Here is a 16911-nt window from a genome sequence, read left to right as displayed (position 1 = left end):
TAAATTACTTTTTTTATTTTATTTAGAAATGTATTTTTGCTCTTGGACTATTCTAAACACGGGAAAAATGCGCCCCTTTACAGGCATTCTACAGACACCCCCTGGGTATGATATTTAAAGGAATATTACACTTTTATTGTTTCACATTAAGCGTCATTAAAATCACGGCTCCTGAAAACAGCGGGCGTTTTTAAAACTTTTTTTTGCATTGATACATGTCCCCTGGGGCAGGAGCCGGGTCCCCAAACACTCCCCCGGGGCAGGAGCCGGGTCCCCAAACACTCCCCCGGGGCAGGAGCCGGGTCCCCAAACACTCCCCCGGGGCAGGAGCCGGGTCCCCAAACACTCCCCCGGGGCAGGACCCGGGTCCCCAAACACTCCCCCGGGGCAGGACCCGGGTCCCCAAACACTTTTTATGACAATACCATGCATATAAGCCTTTAAAATTAGCACTTTTGATTTTTCATGTTCGTGTCCCATAGACTAACGTGTTCATGTGTTCGAACAAATTTTTTGCCTGTTCGCATGTTCTGGTGCAAACCGAACCGGGGGGGGGAGCGGCATTCGGCTCATCCCTAGTGGGGATACATGGTAGGGATATGGTGGAGATACATGGTGGGGAGACATGATGGGGAGACAACGGGGAGACATGATGGGGAGACAACATGGTGGGGAGACAACATGGTGGGAAGACATGGTGGGGAGACAACATGGTGGGGAGACATAATGGGGAGACAACATGGTGGGGAGACAACATGGTGGGGAGACAACATGGTGGGGAGACATGGTGGGGAGACATGGTGGGGAGACATGGTGGGGAGACATGGTGGGGAGACAACATGGTGGGGAGACAACATGGTGGGGAGACATAGTGGGGAGACAACATGGTGGGGAGACAACATGGTGGGGAGACAACATGGTGGGGAGACATGGTGGGGAGACATGGTGGGGAGACATGATGGGGAGACATGATGGGGAGACATGATGGGGAGACATGATGGGGAGACATGATGGGGAGACATGATGGGGAGACATGGTGGGGAGACATGGTGGGGAGACATGGTGGGGAGACATGGTGGGGAGACATGGTGGGGAGACATGGTGGGGAGACATGGTGGGGAGACATGATGGGGAGACATGATGGGGAGACATGATGGGGAGACATGATGGGGAGACATGATGGGGAGACATGATGGGGAGACATGATGGGGAGACATGATGGGGAGACATGGTGGGGAGACATGGTGGGGAGACATGGTGGGGAGACATGGTGGGGAGACATGGTGGGGAGACATGGTTGTGGTTATGATAAGTGGTAGGGATAAGGTGATGTGGCGCTCTTGTAGTGCTGATGGGCACACTGTCCCTACAAACAGACAGCACAGAGCATACTCACGGCACAGCCGCGGTGATCTCCAGTCCACGCTGACTCCCTGCTGGCAGCACTGGTGGGCGTACGCTGACACGCTGGTACAGAAACACTCGCAGTCTCCACCACGGTTACAGCCACACGTATCGGACAGACAGTTGGAGTAAAACCACGTGACGTCCACCTGGAGTGTGAGACGGGAGCACATTGGTGACAGGATGTGAGCGATAACTCATGTGTATGAAGGAGGCGGAGCTAAATAGCTCTGGGCTATGACATTTATTCCGTATTTATATAAAAACTATATAAATATATTATATATAAACAAAAAAAATAGCTTACTTCAGCATAAAAAAAACATAAAATTGCTTTTTTTTGCCAGAAAAAACAAACAGAACTAAATATACAAGCCACGATATACGTTATGATTGGAGCACCCTGATGTTTAGGGTTGCTTCCTAAATGTACCTGGCAGGTGTACTTACCTTGGTCCATTGTTAGGGATCCATGGATTTCATTCTAAGTCTGGTATTTCTGCACTTTTCTCTTTTGCCACTAGGTGGCCGGGCACTTGGTGGCATTTGATAAGACAAGGGCAATGCTAGGTCAGAGTATATGGGGTATCTCAGCCAATGCTCATGCTTTTGATGAAGGCTTAGGCCGAAACGCGTCAGTTGAGTACTGTTACTGCTATAATGCTACAATAAAACTTTCTATGGAGAAGTTGTCGAGTTGCCGGTTTGCACTTGTAATGGATTCTCTGTGAACTCAATTAGCCAGAACACCGACCACTCTGCACACCAACTACATTATACAGTGGTTTTCCTACTATCTCAGCCAATGGGCAGGGGTTTCCTTAAATCCTTTGGCCTGTTGGGAGAACCTATATATTTGGGTGGAGTCAGGTGATCGGGGTTCTGTGCCACCTGGACAGCTGTCTGGGTGGACATGTGTTGTATTGCCCGGGCTGCTAGGCCGGAGCTTGGGCATATCCAGAAGTAAGAGAGCAGCGCAGGGTTGGGATTGCGGCTTGCAGTCGAACCAGAAGTGACAGTTCTGCCGGCCGGGAAGAACCTGTCCTGGTCGGAGGTAGAGGGGAAACTGTCACCAGTAAGGGACCGTCCACCTTTACCAGGGACCACAGTGAGAAACTGAAGCAAGTACCAGAGCAGACAGACTATTCCCCAACCAGGGATGGTGAAGAATTGGGAAACTTCAGTGGGGATCAAGCCAGCAGAAGTGACACATGCAGAGCAGCCTTCTGTACCAAGCCAGGGACCCAACCAGCGGAGGTGACACATGCAGCACAGCCTTGAGTACCAAGCCAGGGACCCAACCAGCGGAGGAGACACATGCAGAGCACCCTTGAGTACCAAGCCAGAGACCCAACCAGCGGAGGTGACACATGCAGAGCAGCCTTGAGTACCAAGCCGGGGACCCAACCAGCGGAGGTGACACATGCCGATCAGCCTTGAGTACCAAGCCAGGGGCCCAACCAGCGGAGGAGACACATGCAGAGCACCCTTGAGTACCAAGCCGGGGACCCAACCAGCGGAGGTGACACATGCCGATCAGCCTTGAGTACCAAGCCAGGGGCCCAACCAGCGGAGGAGACACATGCAGAGCACCCTTGAGTACCAAGCCAGAGACCCAACCAGCGGAGGTGACACATGCAGAGCAGCCTTGAGTACCAAGCCGGGGACCCAACCAGCGGAGGTGACACATGCAGCGCAGCCTTGAGTACCAAGCCGGGGACCCAACCAGCGGAGGAGACACATGCAGAGCACCCTTGAGTACCAAGCCAGAGACCCAACCAGCGGAGGTGACACATGCAGAGCAGCCTTGAGTACCAAGCCGGGGACCCAACCAGCGGAGGTGACACATGCAGCGCAGCCTTGAGTACCAAGCCGGGGACCCAACCAGCGGAGGAGACACATGCAGAGCACCCTTGAGTACCAAGCCAGAGACCCAACCAGCGGAGGTGACACATGCAGAGCAGCCTTGAGTACCAAGCCAGAGACCCAACCAGCGGAGGTGACACATGCAGAGCACCCTTGAGTACCAAGCCAGGGGCCCAACCAGCGGAGGAGACACATGCAGAGCACCCTTGAGTACCAAGCCAGAGACCCAACCAGCGGAGGTGACACATGCAGAGCAGCCTTGAGTACCAAGCCGGGGACCCAACCAGCGGAGGTGACACATGCAGAGCACCCTTGAGTACCAAGCCAGAGACCCAACCAGCGGAGGTGACACATGCAGAGCAGCCTTGAGTACCAAGCCAGAGACCCAACCAGCGGAGGTGACACATGCAGAGCACCCTTGAGTACCAAGCCAGGGGCCCAACCAGCGGAGGAGACACATGCAGAGCACCCTTGAGTACCAAGCCAGAGACCCAACCAGCGGAGGTGACACATGCAGAGCAGCCTTGAGTACCAAGCCGGGGACCCAACCAGCGGAGGTGACACATGCAGATCAGCCTTGAGTACCAAGCCAGAGACCCAACCAGCGGAGGTGACACATGCAGAGCAGCCTTGAGTACCAAGCCGGGGACCCAACCAAGGGAGGTGACACATGCAGAGCAGCCTTGAGTACCAAGCCGGGGACCCAACCAAGGGAGGTGACACATGTAGAGCAGCCTTGAGTACCAAGCCAGAGACCCAACCAGCGGAGGTGACACATGCAGAGCAGCCTTGAGTACCAAGCCAGGGACCCAACCAGCGGAGGTGACACATGCAGAGCAGCCTTGAATACCAAGCCGGGGACCCAACCAGAGGAGGTGACACATGCAGCGCAGCCTTGAGTACCAAGCCGGGGACCCAACCAAGGGAGGTGACACATGCAGAGCAGCCTTGAGTACCAAGCCGGGGACCCAACCAAGGGAGGTGACACATGCAGAGCAGCCTTGAGTACCAAGCCGGGGACCCAACCAGCGGAGGTGACACATGCAGAGCAGCCTTGAGTACCAAGCCAGGGACCCAACCAGCGGAGGTGACACATGCAGAGCAGCCTTGAATACCAAGCCGGGGACCCAACCAGAGGAGGTGACACATGCAGCGCAGCCTTGAGTACCAAGCCAGAGACCCAACCAGCGGAGGTGACACATGCAGCGCAGCCTTGAGTACCAAGCCAGAGACCCAACCAGCAGAGGTGACACATGCAGCGCAGCCTTGAGTACCAAGCCGGGGACCCAACCAAGGGAGGTGACACATGCAGAGCAGCCTTGAGTACCAAGCCAGGGACCCAACCAGTGGAGGTGACACATGCAGAGCAGCCTTGAGTACCAAGCCAGGGACCCAACCAGCGGAGGTGACACATGCAGAGCAGCCTTGAATACCAAGCCGGGGACCGAGCAGAGGTGACGATTGAGGGAGATACTACCGTGAAGATTGGAGGAGCTCAAGGGATTCAGTGACAGTAAATCTGAGGGTCTAGTGAGAGACGGGGAGCTCAATGAGCTGAATAACTATAAGAAGTGGTTGTAGTGGAAGTGAAGGACTGAGCCAACTTGTGTTAGAAACTGTTAAAGACTGTTACCATAGGAGACAGCAATCCTACTCAGATGTGGTTTCTTGCTGGATGCCTTTCCCTGCATGGATGTCCTCCTGTAGAAGTCTCGGAGTCTGCCAAATTAACATTGCAACTACCTAAGGGTGTTCTGGCCCTAACCCTCTCTCCCAAAGTTCTGTTCAAGATAAATAAAATCTCTTTGCATTGTGTCTGGCACCCATTGAATCTACTTTACATTACACCCACTATATCTTACAACCCACTCTACATGGAAGGATGTCAGCAGCTCTTGGCTCTGGAAGTTTTCATCAGACTGAAGGAGGCCTGGGACCTTGCTACATTATTATTATTAAGACAGACAAAAACAATTCCATAGCTCAACTCACCAGCCAGTCTGTTGACCAATCAAATGAACCTGTCTAACCGTCTGTTAAAAGCAGGGGTTTAGTTAGCACACATTTGCAAACGCATGTGAAAGCTGCAAGGCCTTGTCACGGCACCCTGCGTTGCTTGCAGTCCTAACAGCACAAATTTATAAGTGTCTCCACAGTGGAAGCGCATGCATACATTATTATTATTATTATTATTATAAAGGCACCACAAAGCCCCTCCCCACCCAAACACCCCCTCAGGCTAAGAAACGATTACACATGTATCCCAATCATGTGGCCTTTTCCAATAATCTGATCTTGTAAAAATCTAGGGGGACCTGAAAGGACAGAAATAAAAGTGGCACCCCCAGAGACTGACAGCTACGGAGACCTGACATTCCTCCACACCTTTGTCCAGGCCCCCCGGCCACCACCTGTCCTTCCCAAGACCCCCAATCTTCCCAACCTCACCCACAATGTTGTGCACCAACATCTCCACAGGAAGGACTTTTTCCGAATGGAAACCCGACACCGTGCATTCCATGTGAAGAGACGCAATACTAAGCCAACTAGAAAAAGTGCCTCAAAATCCCAATGTGTCTCAAAGTGTCGGGCTGGCTCAGCCCTTCCTTCTCTGGGCTGACCGCTCATCTGTCGGCTCATTGCCAGTTCTCTTCTCTCTCCACAGTTACCAGCTGTTCCTGATCATGCTCGTCTGACCTGCCTACTTAAAATGGTTTTAAACCCTTACAAACCACTTTGACCTACAAGTAAGCCTAGATTAAGGCCTAGATTAAGGCCTACCTGTAGGTCTAAGAAATATCTCCTAAACCTATACGGTTTAGGAGATATTTACCAGAAGACGGCCACCTCTGTCTACGGCGCATGCGCCATAGACAGTGGCGCGCAGGCGCACTGGGCAGGCCGCAGATCGTGGCGATATGCCGCGAATGTCGGCTCCCGTGCGCATGCGTGGGAGTGACGTCAAATCACAGCGCCGGAGCCGCGAGACCCCGGAAGTTGCTCCGGGATCCATGGCAGCGGCGAAGAGGAAGACGGAGGACCACTTCGGGGGCTTCGTTCTCAGGTAAGTTATTCATAATGAGCTAGTATGCTATGCATACTAGCTCATTATGCCTTTGCCTTGCAGGGTGTGTTTTTTTATTTTTTTCCCCTTTACTTCCTCTTTAAAGCTGTCCAGCTCACTTCACCTCTGCCTTCGCCTTGGTCACATCACAAGAAACCATCTCCTGCGGTTCTGTTTAAAGACTGGCTTGCTGACATCCCTTCTGGCTCCTTATCCTGCTTGCTGTTGTTCTACTTGTATCCCTGACTTCTGGACTGGCTGATTACCCGATCTGGTTATTGAACTCTGGCCTGGCTGACTACCTGAACCGGTTACTGAACTCTGGATATGCTTTGACTATGCTTTCTCTATTTAGCTTTTTATTTTTTATTAATAAACAAGTGTGATTTAATTGTACTTCTGTCTCAGTCTGATTCATGGTTTCTGACACAAAGGCCCCGTACGACCACTCCGCATAATTCAAGTGGGAAAGGGATACCCAGAGCCCCAGCCACCCACTTTTAGACTTGTATATTCAATGGGCACTGAAGCAAGAAATGGTCCACTGTCTCACCCAACCTGGACAACCACGGTTCTCCGCAGAGCAATGCTTCAGGTTGACCTTCACATAGAGTCTGCCATGAAACAAGAGCCAGGCCAAATCCCGAAACTTTAAAGGGATTCTCTCTAGATTGAGCAAACGCAGACCCTCCCTCATAACAGGGCCTGGGCAATCCCTCAAGGCCAGTGGCTCGCTAAAGGCAGATTCAACAAACCTCCTCTCCAGGGTCTTCCTAGGAAGAGACTTAATTACCTCCTCTGTCACTCACCACTGTTCAAAGCATTTTTAGGCATGGGGCAACATAAGCTCACCATGTTGGAACCTTAGGATTTTCACTGTCCCCTATTCTCCCAGCTTCGCAGAAAAAGTCTAAACCAGGACTGAAACATACCAACCAACCCAGGCGGTTCCTCTGCCAGCAAGTTGCCAAAATTATGTTTCAAAAATATCAGAGAAAAAAAATACCAAGGGTTCACCTATACCTAGGCCACCCATTTGGCCTCGGAAATTAGGTCACAGACCTTTTAAAAAGGTTTAGTTTGTTCCCCCATAACTACTGGAGAACCAGCTGTAGATCTTCGCATAGAGAGAGACTGGCAAAACACAGACAAAGCTGACATACAGAAATACCGGGATCAGGTAAGTTTTAATCAGGTCAATCCTTTCCCTGTAAGAGAGTTTCCAATCCTTCCGGCTGGCAACCTTGGCATCAGCATCTTGTTTCCTGCTTACCCAATTTGATGCCTAAAAGTTGAATTTCCTGTCTGGGCTCTGGGAAGACGTCTGGAAGCTCAAAGCTGTCGCCTTCCTCTCCCATCCAGAAAACCTCACTTTTATCCTGATTGATCTTTGAGCCAGATGCCTCAGCATACTGCTCCATCACCGAGACCACCTCCTCCGCCTCCTCTATGCCAGAGATGAAAACAGACACGTCATCAGCATAGGCCACAACCCTCAGAGGAAACTCACCAGGAATGCCCAAAGGCACGCTGCACAACGGCCTGCCCTCTTAGCTTATGATGAAGGGATATATTGAAAATGCGTATAGGAGAGGACTCAAAAGACACCCCTGATGCACACCCGAGCCAACCTCAAAAGGCTATCTGATCCAACCATTTACAAGCATGAAGCTTTCAGCCCCTCTTTACAAGAGCTTCAGAAAAAGACAGTGTACCTCCCACAAGAGTACATGCTGCTCCATATATGAGAAGGCCCCCACTGCTGCAATAAGGTGCGAGTCACAGCTGGGCCCCCCCCCCCGGTCAAAAGCAGCTGCCAGCTCTCTCATCATGTGAAGGGATTGTGTTCCCCAAATCCTTGTAACTGAAACCCTATAAAGCTATCACAGAGTAGTGCATTCAGTACAGGAACTCACCACTGGGTGGCAGGCTTCAAACACTTCACTCAGTAATATGGCGCACTCCTTCTTGGCGAATGGCTCCCGGAGAGGGTTGAGAGTGCAAGGGTTACGGGTGTCCGGGCTGTCTGCACACTGGAGAGAGGAAACAGGCATGAGTACATGAGAGCCGAGAGAGACCATGACCGACAGAGACCGCCACCCTCAAAGACTACCACCGACGGAGACCGCCACCCTCAAAGACTACCACCGACGGAGACTGCCACCCGCAGAGACTGCCACCCGCAGAGACTGCCACCGACGGAGAACAGCACCGACGGAGAACAGCACCGACGGAGAACAGCACCGACGGAGAACAGCACCGACGGAGAACAGCACCGACGGAGACTACCACCGACGGAGACTACCACCGACGGAGACTACCACCGACGGAGACTACCACCGACGGAGACTACCACCGACGGAGACTACCACCGACGGAGACTACCACCGACAGAGACTACCACCGACAGAGACTACCACCGACAGAGACTACCACCGACGGAGACTACCACCGACAGAGACTACCACCGACAGAGACTACCACCGACAGAGACTACCACCGACAGAGACTACCACCGACAGAGACTACCACCGACAGAGACTACCACCGACAGAGACTACCACCGACAGACCGTTACCCACAGAGACTACGACCAACAGACTGCCACCCGCAGAGACGGCCACCCGCAGAGACCACCACTGATGGAGACTGCCACCCGCAGAGCCCGCCACCTGCAGAGGCCACCAATGACAGAGACCACCACCCGCAGGAACTGCCACCCACAGAGACCGCCACCGATAAAGACTGACAGAGATTGTTACCGATAGAGAGAGCCCACAGAGTCTGCCACTGACAGAGACTGCCGCCTGCAGAGACCGCCACCGATAAAGACCGACAGACTGCTACTGATAGAGACTGTTACCCACAGAGACCGCTGCCCACAGAGACCGCTGCCCACAGAGTCTGCCAGCCAAACAGACCATCACCTACAGAGTTTGCCACCCACACAGACCATCACCGTCAGAGACCACCACCCACAGAGACCGTTACTGACAGAGACCGCCACTTGCAGAGACCACCACCCGCAGAGACCACCACCCGCAGAGACCGACAGAGACTGCTACCGATAGAGACCGCTGCCCGCAGAGACCACTGCCCACAGAAACCACAACCCACACAGACCGCATACGCTCTACCTATATACTGTAACAATGTATCGGATAGAGCTCTGATGATCATTTTACCTCGGTGGCCGCCCAGCTATTCCCAAATTCCTGAGGGTTGCTCAGCTCGTAGCTGTCTGGAGATCTCATCTCATTCACTGTTTTTAGGTCAAAGTTTCCACAAAGTCCGGCCAGCAATCCCTGAAATGTCAGAAAAAAGCATGGTGAAGGGGATATGGAGGATATCAGAGGGGGGCAAATTATGAGATCAGGTGAAGGAGGGACATGATATCAGAGTGAGATTGGGGTGAAGGGGACATGAGATCAGGGAGAGGGGGGGACATGAGATCAGGGGGTGTGGGGGGACATGAGATCAGGGGGTGTGGGGGGGACATGAGAACGGGGTGAGGGGGGAGATGAGATCAGAATATGGGGGGAGATGAGATCAAAATATGGGGGGAGATGAGATCAGAATATGGGGGGAGATGAGATCAGGTCTACTTTACCTGCCACCTAGGCCCGGCTTGCACATGGACGGTGGTCCGCTGGTCCCACAGGATAGTGATGTCCTCCCAGGGAAAGTGAACAAAGGTGAAGAATCCGGCCTGCCAGATGTGCAGTTCCTGCCGTTCATCCATAATGCTGGCTGTACTCTGATATACAAGAACAGATCATCAGACCCGACCCCTCCACTCACTGCCTGTAACTGCACTCCAACCAAAATGTGGACCCTTCCCACCCAACCCTTCCCCCATCACCAACCACACCGTGCTGATCCCTTCCCACCCAACCCTTCCCCCATCACCAACCCTTCCCCCATCACCAACCCTTCCCCCATCACCAACCACACTGTGCTGATCCCTTCCCACCCAACCCTTCCACAATCACCAACCCTTCCCCCATCACCAACCCTTCCCCCATCACCAACCACACCGTGCTGATCCCTTCCCACCCAACCCTTCCCCCATCACCAACCCTTCCCCCATCACCAACCACACCGTGCTGATCCCTTCCCACCCAACCCTTCCCCCATCACCAACCACACCGTGCTGATCCCTTCCCACCCAACCCTTCCCCCATCACCAACCCTTCCCCCATCACCAACCACACCGTGCTGATCCCTTCCCACCCAACCCTTCCCCCATCACCAACCCTTCCCTCATCACCAACCCTTCCCCCATCACCAACCCTTCCCCCATCACCAACCACACTGTGCTGATCCCTTCCCACCCAACCCTTCCCCCACCACCAACCACACCGTGCTGATCCCTTCCCACCCAACCCTTCCCCCATCACCAACCATACTGTGCTGATCCCTTCCCACCCAACCCTTCCCCCATCACCAACCCTTCCCCCATCACCAACCACACCGTGCTGATCCCTTCCCACCCAACCCTTCCCCCATCACCAACCCTTCCCCCATCACCAACCACACCGTGCTGATCCCTTCCCACCCAACCCTTCCCCCATCACCAACCCTTCCCCCATCACCAACCACACCGTGCTGATCCCTTCCCACCCAACCCTTCCCCCATCACCAACCCTTCCCTCATCACCAACCCTTCCCCCATCACCAACCCTTCCCCCATCACCAACCACACTGTGCTGATCCCTTCCCACCCAACCCTTCCCCCACCACCAACCACACCGTGCTGATCCCTTCCCACCCAACCCTTCCCCCATCACCAACCATACTGTGCTGATCCCTTCCCACCCAACCCTTCCCCCCATCACCAACCCTTCCCTCATCACCAACCCTTCCCCCATCACCAACCCTTCCCCCATCACCAACCCTTCCCCCATCACCAACCCTTCCCCCATCACCAACCACACTGTGCTGATCCCTTCCCACCCAACCCTTCCCCCATCACCAACCGCACTGTGCTGATCCCTTCCCACCCAACCCTTCCCTCATCACCAACCCTTCCCCCCATCACCAACCCTTCCCCCCATCACCAACCACACCGTGCTGATCCCTTCCCACCCAACCCTTCCCCCATCACCAACCCTTCCCCCATCACCAACCACATTGTGCTGATCCCTTCCCACCCAACCCTTCCCCCATCACCAACCCTTCCCCCATCACCAACCCTTCCCCCATCACCAACCCTTCCCCCCATCACCAACCCTTCCCCCCATCACCAACCCTTCCCCCATCACCAACCCTTCCCCCATCACCAACCCTTCCCCCATCACCAACCCTTCCCCCATCACCAACCCTTCCCCCATCACCAACCCTTCCCTCATCACCAACCCTTCCCTCATCACCAACCCTTCCCTCATCACCAACCCTTCCCTCATCACCAACCCTTCCCCCATCACCAACCCTTCCCCCATCACCAACCCTTCCCCCATCACCAACCACACTGTGCTGATCCCTTCCCCCATCACCAACCACACTGTGCTGGTCCCTTCCCACCCAACCCTTCCCCCCATCACCAACCCTTCCCTCATCACCAACCCTTCCCCCATCACCAACCCTTCCCCCATCACCAACCACACTGTGCTGATCCCTTCCCACCCAACCCTTCCCCCCATCACCAACCGCACTGTGCTGATCCCTTCCCACCCAACCCTTCCCCCCCATCACCAACCCTTCCCCCCATCACCAACCCTTCCCCCCATCACCAACCCTTCCCCCCATCACCAACCACACCGTGCTGATCCCTTCCCACCCAACCCTTCCCCCATCACCAACCACACTGTGCTGATCCCTTCCCACCCAACCCTTCCACAATCACCAACCCTTCCCCCATCACCAACCCTTCCCCCATCACCAACCCTTCCCCCATCACCAACCCTTCCCCCATCACCAACCCTTCCCCCATCACCAACCCTTCCCCCATCACCAACCCCACTGTGCTGATCCCTTCCCACCCAACCCTTCCCCCCATCACCAACCCTTCCCCCATCACCAACCACACTGTGCTGATCCCTTCCACCATCACCAACCACATTGTGCTGATCCCTTCCCACCCAACCCTTCCCCCATCAACAACCACACTGTGCTGATCCCTTCCCACCCAACCCTTCCCCCATCAACAACCACACTGTGCTGGTCCCTCCCCACCCAACCCTTCCCCCATCACCAACCACACTGTGCTGGTCTCTTCCCACCCAACCCTTCCCTCATCACCAACCACACTGTGCTGATCCCTTCCCACCCAACCCTTCCCTCATCACCAACCACACTGTGCTGGTCCCTTCCCACCCAACCCTTCCCCCATCACCAACCCTTCCCCCATCAACAACCACACTGTGCTGATCCCTTCCCACCCAACCCTTCCCTCATCACCAACCACATTGTGCTGGTCCCTTCCCACCCAACCCTTCCCCCATCAACAACCACACTGTGCTGATCCCTTCCCACCCAACCCTTCCCCCATCAACAACCACACTGTGCTGGTCCCTTCCCACCCAACCCTTCCCCCATCACCAACCACACTGTGCTGATCCCTTCCCACTCAACCCTTCCCCCATCAACAACCACACTGTGCTGATCCCTTCCCACCCAACCCTTCCCCCATCACCAACCACACTGTGCTGATCCCTTCCCACCCAACCCTTCCCCCATCAACAACCACACTGTGCTGGTCCCTTCCCACCCAACCCTTCCCCCATCACCAACCACACTGTGCTGATCCCTTCCCACTCAACCCTTCCCCCATCAACAACCACACTGTGCTGGTCCCTTCCCACCCAACCCTTCCCCCATCACCAACCACACTGTGCTGATCCCTTCCCACTCAACCCTTCCCCCATCAACAACCACACTGTGCTGATCCCTTCCCACTCAACCCTTCCCCCATCACCAACCACATTGTGCTGGTCCCTTCCCACCCAACCCTTCCCCCATCACCAACCACATTGTGCTGGTCCCTTCCCACCCAACCCTTCCCCCATCAACAACCACACTGTGCTGATCCCTTCCCACCCAACCCTTCCCCCATCAACAACCACACTGTGCTGGTCCCTTCCCACCCAACCCTTCCCCCATCACCAACCACACTGTGCTGGTCTCTTCCCACCCAACCCTTCCCTCATCACCAACCACACTGTGCTGATCCCTTCCCACCCAACCCTTCCCTCATCACCAACCCTTCCCTCATCCCCAACCACACTGTGCTGGTCCCTTCCCACCCAACCCTTCCCCCATCACCAACCCTTCCCCCATCAACAACCACACTGTGCTGATCCCTTCCCACCCAACCCTTCCCTCATCACCAACCCTTCCCTCATCACCAACCACATTGTGCTGGTCCCTTCCCATCTGAACCTTCCCTCATCACCAACCACATTGTGCTGGTCCCTTCCCATCCAACCCTTCCCCCATCACCAACCACATTGTGCTGGTCCCTTCCCACCCAACCCTTCCCCCCATCACCAACCACACTGTGCTGATCCCTTCCCACCCAAACCTTCCCCCATCACCAACCACATTGTGCTGATCCCTTCCCACCCAACCCTTCCCTCATCACCAACTACACTGTGCTGGTCCCTTCCCACCCAACCCTTCCCCCATCACCAACCACACTGTGCTGATCCCTTCCCATCTGAACCTTCCCTCATCACCAACCACATTGTGCTGGTCCCTTCCCATCCAACCCTTCCCCCATCACCAACCACATTGTGCTGGTCCCTTCCCACCCAACCCTTCCCCCCATCACCAACCACACTGTGCTGATCCCTTCCCACCCAAACCTTCCCCCATCACCAACCACATTGTGCTGATCCCTTCCCACCCAACCCTTCCCTCATCACCAACCACACTGTGCTGATCCCTTCCCACCCAAACCTTCCCCCATCACCAACCACACTGTGCTGATCCCTTCCCACCCAACCCTTCCCTCATCACCAACCCTTCCCCCATCACCAACCACACTGTGTTGATCCCTTCCCATCTGAACCTTCCCTCATCACCAACCGCACTGTGCTGATCCCTTCCCACCCAACCCTTCCCCCATCACCAACCACACTGTGCTGATCCCAGCCCACCCAACCCTTCCCTCATCACCAACCGCACTGTGCTGATCCCTTCCCATCCAAACCTTCCCCCATCACCAACCACACTGTGCTGATCCCTTCCCACCCAACCCTTCCCTCATCACCAACCACACTGTGCTGATCCCTTCCCACCCAACCCTTCCCTCATCACCAACCACACTGTGCCGGTCCCTTCCCACCCAACCCTTCCCCTATCACCAACCACACTGTGCTGAACCCTTCCCACCCAACCCTTCCCTCATCACCAACCACACTGTGCTGAACCCTTCCCACCCAACCCTTCCCCTATCACCAACCACACTGTGCTGAACCCCTTCCCATCCAAACCTTCCCCCATCACCAACCACACTGTGCTGATCCCTTCCCACCCAACCCTTCCCCCATCACCATCCACACTGTGCTGATCCCTTCCCACCCAACCCTTCCCCCATCACCAACCACACTGTGCTGATCCCTTCCCACCCAACCCTTCCCTCATCACCAACCACACTGTGCTGATCCCTTCCCACCCAACCCTTCCCTCATCACCAACCACACTGTGCTGGTCCCTTCCCACCCAACCCTTCCCCCATCACCAACCACACTGTGCTGATCCCTTCCCACCCAACCCTTCCCCCATCACCAACCACACTGTGCTGATCCCTTCCCACCCAACCCTTCCCCCATCACCAACCACACTGTGCTGATCCCTTCCCACCCAACCCTTCCCCCATCACCAACCACACTGTGCTGATCCCTTCCCACCCAACCCTTCCCCCATCACCAACCACACTGTGCTGATCCCTTCCCACCCAACCCTTACCCCATCACCAACCACACTGTGCTGATCCCTTCCCACTCAACCCTTCCCTCATCACCAACCCTTCCCCCATCACCAACCACATTGTGCTGATCCCTTCCCATCCAAACCTTCCCCCATCACCAACCACACTGTGCCGGTCCCTTCCCACCCAACCCTTCCCCTATCACCAACCACACTGTGCTGATCCCTTCCCACCCAACCCTTCCCCCATCACCAACCACACTGTGCTGAACCCCTTCCCACCCAACCCTTCCCCTATCACCAACCACACTGTGCTGAACCCCTTCCCACCCAACCCTTCCCCCATCACCAACCACATTGTGCTGATCCCTTCCCATCCGAACCTTCCCCTATCACCAACCACACTGTGCTGATCCCTTCCCACCCAACCCTTCCCCCATCACCAACCACATATTGCAACCAAGAACCATGTGAGACTAGCTCAGTTAGAAAACTGGAACACACTTTAGAGCGCCCTAGCAGTGTATGTGGTCAGAAGAGGACCCCAGCCGTGTATGTGGTCAGAGGAGGACCCCAGCCGTGTATGTGGTCAGAGGAGGACCCCAGCCGTGTATGTGGTCAGAGGAGGACCCCAGCCGTGTATGTGGTCAGAGGAGGACCCAAGCTGTGTATGTGGTCAGTGTGGTCATCTGTCACATTGAGGGACATCCCAAACTCATCACACTTCTTCCTGCCACTATGGAAAAAGTTACCGGATTTCCGCTCTCGTCATCAAACAGGATCTGCGATTCTCCGACATTGATGGTGATGGATTTCCTGCAGATGGTCCCGGCACTGTAACAATTCACGTTTTCTACAATCACTGAGAAGCTTGTGGGCGTCAGACTCTGAAAGACAAGAAAACTCCGTCAGTCAGGAAACACCGAATCCGGCTGTACAGAGGGATCCGCCCACAAGTCATGACCAATGGACAGTTGTCATATAATGGGGACAGGAGACACCCCACCTCTCACCTTCACCAGATGAACTTTACATGTTCCCAGGAAATCAAAGGCCAAACCATCAAACGTTCGGAAATGGCGATCGCCGTAGAAGGTGCACATGGCCGGACAGGGGCGGAAGGAACACTGGAAGGATCCATGATGGCAAACACTGCAAAATGGGTTGCAAAACATTGTCAGCAGAAACTTCATTCACAGAAGTCATTCCATCACAAGCCAAATTGTGGCCACCAAACATTGGACACATCACAATCTGTGTGTGTGGTCACAGAGTATTGGACGATTAGCAATCTATATATGTGGTCACCGACTATTGGATACACAGTGATGTATACATGGGGTCATGGAGTAGTGGGGTAGTCAGAGTCGGGATGTTGTGTCTTTAGGAACCCGATAAATTGTAGAACACAAAGTTCCCCAGTAGGAGCCATGAATGGGGTAATGGCAGGAAGGTGGCCAAGACACTCATAGGGTCATGTAAAGATTAGAATAAGAGTTTAGGGTTAGGGATAGCGTATGGGTATATGTTAGGGTAAGGATTAGGGTGAGAGTTAGATATAGGAATACGATGAGGGTAAGGGATAGGGTTTTGGTTATGGTAAGAATTAAGATTATGAATTGGGATAGAGATAGGGTCAGTGTGAAGAATAGGTAAGGATTAGGGTTAGTGTAAAGGTAAGGATTAGGGGTAGGGTCAGGCACTCA

General features: G+C 54.4%; 1 protein-coding gene across 1 annotated transcript in view; it reads right to left on the bottom strand.

Annotated features, from left to right (window-relative positions):
- The window catches only part of OTOG (otogelin), a 217270-nt gene that overhangs the window by 96457 nt on the left and 103902 nt on the right, over positions 1-16911 (bottom strand). Inside the window, exons 25-30 of the mRNA XM_077453472.1 lie at positions 16219-16357; positions 15958-16092; positions 9945-10091; positions 9520-9639; positions 8251-8367; positions 1397-1553 (exon numbers count right to left, since the gene is read on the bottom strand). Of these exons, the coding sequence (XP_077309598.1) occupies positions 1397-1553; positions 8251-8367; positions 9520-9639; positions 9945-10091; positions 15958-16092; positions 16219-16357 (815 nt within the window). The remainder of the gene's footprint in view (positions 1-1396; positions 1554-8250; positions 8368-9519; positions 9640-9944; positions 10092-15957; positions 16093-16218; positions 16358-16911) is intronic.

The sequence above is a fragment of the Lithobates pipiens genome, unplaced genomic scaffold (genome assembly GCF_037356315.1).
Source record: "Lithobates pipiens isolate NorthernLeopardFrog02 unplaced genomic scaffold, aLitPip1_a1.2 Scaffold_24, whole genome shotgun sequence".
Taxonomy (NCBI): Eukaryota; Metazoa; Chordata; class Amphibia; order Anura; family Ranidae; genus Lithobates; species Lithobates pipiens.
The sequence above is the reverse complement of the archived record's forward strand: the minus strand, read 5'-3'. Positions and strand labels throughout refer to the sequence as shown.